The sequence below is a fragment of the Tupaia chinensis genome, unplaced genomic scaffold, assembly GCF_000334495.1.
Source record: "Tupaia chinensis unplaced genomic scaffold, TupChi_1.0 Scaffold000315_1, whole genome shotgun sequence".
NCBI classification, from domain to species: domain Eukaryota; kingdom Metazoa; phylum Chordata; class Mammalia; order Scandentia; family Tupaiidae; genus Tupaia; species Tupaia belangeri.
Window position 1 is genome coordinate 820,024 of NW_006159808.1, and position 11,237 is coordinate 831,260.

Consider the following 11,237-nt stretch of genomic DNA (forward strand, 5'->3'; position numbering starts at 1 on the left):
CTGTGCCCACGGGCTACCGTGGCATGTCCAGGCAGACAGGGAGAGACCCCAGAGCTCCCGCCTGGCCTCCAGCACCACACGGCAGCACTCTCCCCTGAGCCGTTGCACTGGGCCAGCCTGTGCACCTGCACTTCCCTCGCTGGGGTGTTGGAGAGGGCTGGGCCTCAGCACAGGGCCACCCCACAGTGCTGAGTGCTCCTGCCTCGGTTCCAGGTTGGTCAGGGCTTGGGGTGGATCGCTGTGCTGAGACCCTATTGAGAGTACTGCCTCCCTGTCTCTCAATCCCTCTCCCTCATGGAACAAACAAATAGACACTTTAAAAAAAAAATAAAAAAAAGTTGTTGGAGAAAGGCCTTTCTTTCTTTATGCCATAAGACGCATTTTGGGGGCTGCCCTATCTGACATCTCGTGAAGTGCTGTCCAGTTTGGACATGAGGTCAGCTTCCTGTGAACACGTAAATGTCTTGGTGGCACCCATGTTTCCTGTGAACTGTTTGACCCTGAGCTCAAAGCATTTTCTTAGTATTCATTTTTCGAAGGCAGTGGTGGAGGATAGGCATTCTTGGCAGGGTCCACCAGCGCGGTCCTCTGCCCCGGCCTCTTGGTGAGCAACGCTCCCAGGTGCGTCCTCATGCCCGGTCTGCTCAGGTTGTCGAGGTCTGAACCCGGTTCCCATGTGGCTCCAGCTGCACACGGCCCTGCCTGTGGGCTCGTGCTACCACTGGGCCACGTTAGGGTTTTGCTGAGAATATACGTGCTTGGTTTGCCCCCAGAAAATACATACGTGTCCACTGAATGCCGCAAAAATACAAATAGTATCCCCAGGCAAACGTCTCCGCACGTGGTTTTCATTTTTCCCCTTCAGGTTACGGGCATAAAAATAAGGTGATGAGAGGGACCATCTCAATAAACACTCCATCGCCAGAGCTTCCTGTTGTAGAAATCATTTTGCCATCATATTAGAAAACTTATAAAAATATACCTAAAACCTTATTTTCCAGTTGTTACTGCCCATCATTTGTATCCGTATGTCTTTCCCTCTCTGGGAAAGTAGTGGTAGTAGCAGAGACCCTTTTTTTTTTTTTAGGTTTTTGCCATAGGGCACCTGTGTTTGCCAGAGACAGAGAGACAGAGGGAGGGAAAGTGAGAAATCACCCACACCCACAGTCCCTTCTCTTCCCCTCCTGGGATCTTGGGCATGCATACACACACTCCTGGCATGATTTGCAAGCCACCAGGTCTGAGACCTTTGCCGTGGTGGGCCATGTGGGAGTCTAGTGCCTTTGCTGTCATGCACCGTCCTGGCCCCTGGCCCCATAGTCTGAGTTTTATAGTCCAGGATGTAGGGAATGTTTTATTCAAATTTTCAAGTGGTAGAGAAGTTATCTAAATAATGTTCACTTATACATCTAAACCGGTGTTGTCATTTTCATAGATATTGTTTTCTCTTCTAAATTTTTTGGAATCGAAAACCATTCGTAGATCGGTGCCTCCTTGAAAACTCCGGGCTGGCCTGGCTGACTGCTCTGTAATGTGATGCTGTGATGGGGATGAGCCTACACCGGGGCCGCAAGGCTCACGGTGCAGCACAGGGCCAAAAGGCAGCCCACCGCAGATGCCGCGGCCAAAAGGCAGCCCACCGCAGACGCCACGGCCAAAAGGCAGCCCACTGCAGACGCCAGCAGGATCCCATCTAATTTTCTAGTCGATTTAACTTTTGAATGAATTTTCTAAAAGAGAAAAGCGGCCCCATTTCACATGGAATTTCACCGGCTTAAGAAAATTAGATCCTACAGGAACCATAACAGCAGAACTGCACTTAGTTTCAGAAGAGTTAACGAAAGCAAGGGCCTTCAAGTTGAATGTCGACGTGTTCACACTCCCCGTTGTCCATGACATCTGGTCCCAGTGCTGCTTTCTCAATGGGCTACCTTCTTTAGCATTCTAGAGGGAATGTTTCAATATTTGTTACCCGGTCTTATAGGCTGTTTATTAACAGTGTGAAGATATTTTTATTTCTAATGAGTTTGACTTTTAAAAAATTCTAGCCATTTTTTAAAAAATATTTTTTTTTTAAGTTTAATAATTTTTTTAAAAGTGATTTTAAAATGTTCAGGGATGAGTTTCATACAGAAAATAAGATCATTTATGAACATATTCCAAAAAGTGTGTGGGAAAAATTTGAAATGTAGGTATAATTGTTTCCTAACAGGGTTTTCCATGAACTTTTTGAAGACCCCCCCCACATACATTAAGACATTGCTCGTCACTTCCCAGGTTTTCCTTTCTCCATGTGTGTCACTTCAAGCACAGTCATTTCCCAACCAACATACTTGTGAATTTCTTGAATAGCAGGAAATAATTAATTATACCTTTGTTTCCCAGAATTTTTTAAAAGAATTATTTTATTTAACTTTATTTATTTACTTACTTAGTTTAATTAGACCAGAGAGGGATAGAGAAACTGAGAGAGAGAGAGAATGTGAGAAAAGAAGCCACCAGGTCTGGGACTCTACCATGGTCAGCCATGTGGAGTCCAGTACCCTTAACCACCACACCACCTGCTGGCCCCAGAATTTTTTTAAGGTTTCTTCCATAGGGCATATGTACTCACTGGAGAGACAGAGAGAGGGAAAGTGAGAAATCACCCCCACCCCAGGGGGTTGGCCACACTGCAGTCCCTTTTCTATCCTCCTTCTGGGATTTTGGGCACACACATGTGCCTGGCATGGTTTTCAAGCCACTAGATCTGGGACTCAAACTGCAGTCTGCCAAGTGGGAGTCCAGTGCCTTAACCACTATGCCACTTGTTGACCTCCTCCTAGAGTTCTTAAGCCTTATCCTGACTATGTATAATACTGAGAAAATAAAAATAAATTTTCTTTTCAGTTACAGTTCACTTCAAACTCCAGACTGAAGGTTTATCTCTTCTCATGAACGTATTTATCTAAAACAATAGACCGTGAGCATCTAAAGTGAGATGGGTGATGATGAACGTGGACACAGAGCATTCTCCTGGAATGCTTTTAGTATCAAACATTTAAATTTACATTCAGACAAGTCAGAAACCCCACACATCTTTATTTATTGCAGAGCTGTGGGTTATTACTGTACTGTGGACATAAAAACGAGCTGGAAAGCTTGGGGACTTTTTCATATTGAAAAATTAGTATTTATGCTGTCAGAGCTTTGGATTTTCCTCTGAAGACTGGCATCTGGATTAAGCGTCTAGTTGTGTATTTTTACAATAATTAATTGGTATGCATTAATTAGTTAATATTCTTTCATTACTTTATGATTTTATAAAATGCTTTTTCTGTGTTAGGACAGAGTTTATATGAGAGTACACTATTCAAAAATAATATGTAAACATGAAAAATTATGAGTTCATAAGGAGAGTTCACCATGTCTGGCAAATCAAATTACATTTGGTGGGAAGAGGTGGGCAGAATAACCAGTCAGGGAATGACGGCAGTACTTAGGGACCCACGTAAGGGAAAGGAACAGAAAGTTCAGTGTGAGGAAGAACAGGCCATCGGGAACCAGCAGTTAGCGTAATGGCTATGTCACTGGACTCCCACATAGTCTACCGCTGTTTGAGTCCCAGACCCGGAGGCTTAAACTCACACCCGGCGCGTGTGCATGTGTGCCCAAGATCTTTGTCTGTCTGGCGAGCGCACACACCCTATAGCGAAAACCTCTACAAAAGAAAAGAAAAGAAAAAAGGAAGAGCAGGCCGTGTGAGATGCAGGCTGTGTATTTCACACCTGCAGTTGGCTAATCCAGTCTCTTTTCATTTCTCTTTAAGCACGTTGTCTTTTAGGAATGGAAGTTACTGTCAAATGATGAGAGGGCAGAAGAAAATGCCACAGTGTCTATGCTTTTGGCTAGTGTTTGTGTAGTTTTTAATGTGTTTTGTTAAGAGACAGATTTTGAGTCCTCGCCAGCCACCCCGCCCGTGGTTTCCTGGGCAGTGTGCCCTCGCCACTGGACACTCACGCACCGTGGTTCTGTAAAACTGTTGTTAAAGTAAGGGCAACTTTAATATTTCAAACAAGGAAAAGTAATTATATCCTTGTGGAAGGGTAGCTTAAAAATGGATTTGAAATCTCTATTTTAAAACGTAATGGCAGTTTTTGACTTGCTTTCAACTTCATACCAAATTCGAGAAGCCTCACAGTTTCTTTTGGTTTCTGTTTTGTTTTGTTTTTTAGCAGATGGCCCATACCTTCAAATATTAGAGCAACCTAAACAGGTAAGATGAAAGAGGTGGGACTTTTTCTTTAAATGTTAGATCCTTGCATCTGTTGTTAAGATCTCAAGCATTAAATAATAGTAAATGAAGTTAATGAAGGAAGTAGCTTATCTGGCTGATCAACAACCTGCCGAATTACGTAACAACTTCATCTGGCCACTTTGCATTTCTTAGTCATTCTTCAAACTGTTTCAGGCCTCTGTACATAGTTCAGTAACACGCCAGTTAATTATAAATCCTTGCTGTCCTGTTATCTCCACTTCAGCGTGCCCGCCACTCCCAGGAAAGGCAGTTACTTCCATTCAGGCTCATTTACACACTCACAGCCACTGGGTTCTGCTTAGGTCCTCCTCCTTTTACTGCTTCAGCCTGTTTTTTCTTTTTTGGGGGGAGGGGGTGGTGGTGGTTATAGGGTGCATGCACTCAATAGAGACAGACAGAGAGGGAGGGAAAGTGAGAAATGACCCCCAGAGAAGATGGTCGCCTCATAATCCCTTCTCCTCCTTTCTCCTCTTGGGATTTTGGGTGCGCACACACACAGCCTGTGTGATTTTCAAGTACTGGGTCCAGAACTTGAACCGTGGCATCAGCTGTGTGGGATGCAGCCACCTTAACCTCTGTGCCACCTGCTGACCCAGCAGCTTCTGTCTTTGAGGTATCCAGCCCAAGGTACTAAAAGTACCCCTGGAGCTAAAGGATAAGGGGACTTCAAAAAGTCTGTGGAAAGGTGGAGTTCAAAGTGTGGGTGTTGGTGCCAGCATTTTTTGACATTTTGCAGCCTTTTCATCATACACCGTTCCCGAGAGCGTTTGAACACCCCTCACATTAGAAGGGACGTTCAGTTCTCTTCCCTTGTGTCTTGGCTGTGGACTCACTCCTAGAGTCAGGAAAGGAGCGTTTTATCTTCTCAGGCTCTTCCTCTTACACTAGATGCTGGAGAGAATAGCGTGGAATATTGAAATGCCCCTCGCCTGCCCCAACTCTGTGAATAAACATTTATTTGGAAATGGGATGGGAGGAGGGAAGGGCCTCTTCAGGATCTGCCTGTAGGGCATTTCAGTTATTACGATGGAAGTCATAGTGCAGCCCACATAGAGTGGAGACTGCTGTGAGTCTCCGAAGAGAGGCCTGTCGCGTTGGTGTGAGGCGAGGACACATACCTGCCCTGTTGCAGTTTTATTACCTAATACCCTTCTTAAGTGCTCTTTTTATTAGCTCAGGGGAGTGAGTGCAACACTTTTGCCTTGCAGAACATTTAACAAATGTTCACTAGGTCAAGAACATAAAAAAAGCACGCACTTGAGCTGGCTAGTGGGGCGGTAGTTGAGGTGGATCCCACATGGCTGACTGTGCGGTTCAAGCCCCCAACCTGTGCATGTGTGCCCAGGGTCCTGAAAGGAGGTGAGAAAGGAGAAGGGATTGGGACATGACCATCCACCACGGGGTGCTTTCTCGCTTTCCTCTGTTTCTCTCTGGCAAGCACACGCACCCTCTGGCAAATCTTAAATTTGTCCCTACATACATAACAAAGCACTCCTGTCCTGTGGCTTCAAAATCATGGCATTATATCAGCACATGTGTTGGATCCAGTGTGCATTTAAAGGGTATAAAATCTTCATGATGACCGGTCTATCCCTCTAAGGTTGAAAGTAGGTGACGGTTTTCCTGGGGACAGGAAAGCCACATGAGACCTTGGGGCATTGTTCTGCTTTCCTGCAAGGTGACGTCCTGACCCCACAGGCGGCCATAGTGCTTGCCTTCCCCTTGATCTCTGGGTCCAATTCTGCACCATGCTTTCTCTCTGAGAGACCCTCCCGGGGAACTCTTATTCCCTGAAATGCCGCACAGAGATCTGCCGTCTTGGACGATGTTCTTGTTTGTCAGAGATCTTAGACAAACTAGATCTTTGATTTATGAACACGAGAAATCAAACTAAATTGTGTCTGTATGACCAAAGTCTTTTTTCAAATGCCCATGTCCATAAGCACAGCACCAGGACAAGAGTTTTAAGATGCAGGTTTCTATCGGGGGCCCCGCATAAGGAAAACTTGACATTAATTAACACAGTTCCAGATTTCAAAATTTAGTTCATTATATTTGGACCCCAAATGCTCACGAGAGTGAAGCCACCTGTTTGTTTACCAAACCGATGCTCTTTTGCTGTTTGACTTCAGGGAAAGTAGAAAGATTGTATTTCAGTCAGACTTCCTGACTCGCATGGGTCGCCCTTGACGTGGGTGACTCATTTTAAGCAAATGGAGTTACTGAGATGAATGGCTGTGGACTGGCAGACCTTTAATCTCCGAAATGCAGAATCAGAAATGCATCCACACTATGCATTTGGAAACACCTTATCTTCCGGCAAAAAGAGAGGTCTATGTTTCCATTCAGGTTAAAAATTCCTTTGGACTTAGGTACTCTTATGTAACCATAAATAATATCTACTAAGAGTTTTTCAATGACAAGCAAGCTATTAAGTCACATCTATTTGCTAATAGTCTGTTTGACTCTACTCCCAATAACATGCACAAGTATTTGTGTATATTTTTTTTTCAAATGTCCCAGAGGAATTTTCTGATTAAATATAATGACTTTCTTTAAATTGTCATTTTAAAGTTAAAAAATGTTCCTTTTCTTCAAAGCCTCTTTACCACCGATGTTCACCAGTTCTGACACAGACTCTTACTCTTTGGAATATTCAGTCCAGTTGCATATTATTCAGTTCTGGTAGTCTAATGCTGTTTTAAGAAGTGAAATTGTGTTTCAATTAGACTAGCAGTCAAGGGAATCTCTATCTCTCTGGTTAGCCAGTTTTAGAAACTAATTGGTAGACATGCTGTTGCATGGTCATGTTTTTATACATTTCATTCATTTATTCAAAATAAACCAACAGCCTTTCCTTACGAAAGATAGAGTGCAGAATTTGCAATGTATTCTTTCATTTGAATGTCGTGAGACGCTAAAGAGAGGAATTGTCCCTAAAGCCTGACTACGGGAGGCTTCCTTGGTGTTGGGGTTTGGAAGCTCCAGCAGGAGGCAGGAGCTGTTTTAGGTGCCAGGCCGATGAGCTGACCCTGCTCTGCAAAGCACCCACATGTGCCTGCAGGGATGCTCCCTGGCCAGGGACTTGACTTCAGGCCTACGCATCTAGTAAAACGTAGGACCAGTCTGCTCTGGAAACCAGGAAGTTTTCAGAAGGACCGCACCAGATGCTTCCCAGAGAATTAAATGAGTTCTAGGAACCTGGGCCACTCAGAGGCTACAGACACCCCCTAGGTGTAATAAACGTAGCCAGTCTAAGGAGGGGGAAGGTTTTACATTGGTGCATGAGCTCCAAGCTGAGAAAACCTTCATGTTGGCCGAGTTTCCACATTTGTATCAGTGTGCAGTGAGTGTGGGAGCTTCTTTTGACCCTGCTGTCTAGCACTGTGTACATGAAGTCGGTCCTACAAGGTAAAATACATGGAAGGCAAGAAAGCTCCTTGAAGTATGTCAACATACTCCTCTTTCCACTGAAGGGCAGATTTGAAAAAAGAAAACCCTCCATTTGGTGACCGCACAGTTATACATTACTGACACTGCCACAAATTGTTTGACATCATCATTGAGTCTTTCAGTAAATGCAACGTAAGCTCCCTTAATGCGATGGTGGGGTCCATTTGCATAAGTGTCCTTGATTTATTGTTTGTATACAACTGTGCTTGATTACAATTAGCTTAGCTTTACAAGTCATACAATGTTAGAACTGTAGTCGACCTCAAAGGTGGTCTGTTATAAGCTGCTCATTTGTACAGTTGGAAAACATGCTTCTTAGGGGTTTGTCAGCCCCCAGTGGTCCATGTAGAACAGGCTCCTCACTCACTCTTCATTCGTTAACTGCATCTGGACAGTTCCTAGGTCAGATACTAGCCAGGGGACTATCTGGTTTAGGATTCATTCAGGTCAGTTGAGCTTGAACCTGATCATATCAGTATTCATAAAATCAAAAATCTTACCCTCTGAACCACTAACAGAAGCTCATCAGATGTGTGGTCTAGCAGCATGTGTTCTGTAACACGGAGGCAGTGTATTCAAACGATGTCTCGTAGAGCCTCCTAAAGCTCAGGTAATCAGGGGAGATGAGGGAATTCCTTTAAGGAAGCGTCAAAGAAGCGTAGCTTTTAGTAGCATGGCAAAGTTCAGAGCTTGGCGGCAGCAATTTGAGATGAGGAAGCTTCGATGCAGACGAGTTACAGCATGTCGAATCCCCGGACTCTTGAGCAGTTGTCGGTCCACGCGTCCACAGCATGAGAGGTCCTGCAGGCTTAGGCCTGGCTTTGTGGTCACACCTCGGCGCTCAGGTGTCACTTAATACGACCTTCGTAGTAAGCTTATGGGAAAGCAAGTCTCATTTAGAGTCCTTTTTCAGTTCTCATGTGTGTGTGTTTTTTCTTCTCAAATTAGACACAGAAGAATTCATTGTGTGTGTAATGTTGTCACTATAATTTTAATAAGTCTTGCTCAAACTCATTGGCCCTGTGTTCGCTTTTGCAGAGAGGATTTCGATTCCGTTACGTATGTGAAGGCCCTTCACATGGTGGACTTCCTGGTGCCTCTAGTGAAAAGAACAAGAAGTCCTACCCTCAGGTCAAAGTAAGTTTGTGGATCCTTCTGTGTGAGTTCTAGAGGACTCAGTTTCCTAGGAGCGAAACCAAAGAACTGCTTTACATGAGTATGATTTGCTTTTGCCCCTAAGCCGAAGTTCACATCCACATAGTTGTTACAGTTTTTAAATATTGGGGGTCGGAAAAGTCATTATATACTTTTCTATGCAAAAATGCATCATGACTTCCGATGACCCAATAGAAACTTGTCTCTTAGCAATAGAAGTAACAGATTTGAAAACTCTGCTGACATCTCCTCTGTTAATAGTAGAAACGTTTTCAACATTAGCTAACAAAATTTAACTATTTTTCAGTGATCCTGATTTTTTAATTTCATACTTCCTGAAACTTTAATATATCTTTGAAAGAAATTGTTGATTTTAGCTTTGGGGAGATTTCATGAAAACCAAAAACAGACTGTGTCGATGAGATGGTATCTTGTTAAGGTCAGTCGTTCAGAGCCAGACTCTCTTCCTAGCAGCATGGCTTTGAGTAGATTTATTCAGCACTGCTAAATCTCGGTCTCCTGATGTACACAGGCAGCAGTGTCAGTAATATATACTTCATAAAGTCTGGTTTGTTTGGGGTTTTTTTGAGTTTTTTTTTCCTATACGGTGCATGTGATCGCCAGAAAGAGATACTTTTCTAGACAGAAAGGGAGAAATCACCCCCCGGGGGGGATGGCCACACTGTGATCCCTCCTCCTCCATTCTCCTCTCGGGATTCTGGGCACAAACGCACACGTGCCCGGTGTGAGTTTAAGCCACCAGGTCTGGGATTCAAACTGCGGTTGACTACATGGGAGTTCAGCGACATAGTCATTATGCCAATTGCTGGTCTCTACTTCATAAAGTCTTTTAGAGGTTAAATGAGGTAATGAATGCAAGTGCTCCACAGAGAACTGAAAACATGCTAAGTTCTCTGCTCAAGCTGAAATGCGGTCACGGGTGTTGATCCTACTCGTCATGAACTGCTTGCTTCGTGGTACACGGTGGTGTGCTCGGATACACCTTCTACTGTCTTTCTTTAAGTTAATTCGAGTTTTTAATTTAAATAATACAGTGCCATCATTTACAGCCTGATAACGGTTTTGCAATAAGCCAGTCAACAATTACAATTTAGTTATTTTTTTCAGAGATTTTTGCTGTAGGGTGCATGCACTCACTGGAGAGACAGAGACACAGAGAACAAGAAATCACCCCCTGGGGGGGGGAAATGACCACAATGCAGTCCCTTCTCTTCCAATCTCCTCTTGGGATCATGGACACACTTGCACAAGTGCCTGGTGTGAGTTTAAGCCACCAGGTCCAGGACTTGAACTGCCGTCACCTATATGGGAGTCCACCAACGTAACCATTACACTATCTACTGTCCCACAATTTAGTTATTTATGAAAGTTTTTGTTTTTTTCAGTGATTCGAGGTTGAGACAGAAGGTTATGAACCCAATTCCTGCTAGGTGTGTGTGTCTCTCAGGCTGTAACATACTTTGGCCCTAGGTCTGGTTGATCTGTTTTTGTAAACAGATGAACTTCAACAGAGCAGGCTCTCAGCAAAATTGAGACGTAAAAAGATTGGTCTTTGGTTCTGTCGGCCTTCCATGCTATTTCTTCCCTTTCCTCATACCCCACTTTCAGGCCCAGGCCTTTTTAATTCCTTATGTTTGTTCCAAAACAAAACCAAAATACTATGAAGTCATTCTTCACCTTCCAAGTAAAACTTACCCATATTATATAGTTTGGATTCTACCTATCACATTTGCATTTTGTCTTTTAGCTCTGGTTGTGGAATGCAAGATGTCTGTTCCTATTAAAGCTAACTAGGCAGGTAAAGTGATGCCTCTGTCCTCTGCAGAAGCAGACCACAGCCTATGGCCCCAGTTCCTTCAGAACCGGGTAAGAGTGGAAGAGCAGCAATAAAGAAGGGAATTAGCATTTATTAAGCATCAAAGATTTGCCAGGTGCTTTGTATTCATCATGTCTTTTCAACTTAGGACAGCCTTGGAAGGTAGAGAGTTAATGTCCTTGAGAAGACTGAGGGGAATCCCACTCTCAGGTAGTGGCTCTTTATCCTCCCTCAGACTGTGCTGCTAGGACTGTGCACTGGAGGTGCTGGGGCCCGGAGGTAAGGGGACAGGGACGGAGGAGGTCAAGGGACAGAGGACAGTGGGGAAAGAAGCCCAGAGACAGGAAACTGAAGTGAGGCAGTAAGAGGCTGGGAGGGCTGTGTACTCAGCATCTGGGGAGGCGGATCCTGCAAGTACCTTTTTTTTTTTTTAAAATTTTTTTTTTTTTTTTTTTTTGGGGAGATTTTCCCTTTAGGGCGGGGGCCCCCCCCAAA

General features: G+C 44.1%; 1 protein-coding gene across 1 annotated transcript in view; it reads left to right on the top strand.

The window, feature by feature from the left end:
• The window catches only part of NFKB1 (nuclear factor kappa B subunit 1), a 124,575-nt gene that overhangs the window by 28,943 nt on the left and 84,395 nt on the right, over positions 1-11,237 (top strand). The window contains exons 4-5 of the mRNA XM_027772931.1: positions 4,215-4,255; positions 8,789-8,887. Of these exons, the coding sequence (XP_027628732.1) occupies positions 4,215-4,255; positions 8,789-8,887 (140 nt within the window). The remainder of the gene's footprint in view (positions 1-4,214; positions 4,256-8,788; positions 8,888-11,237) is intronic.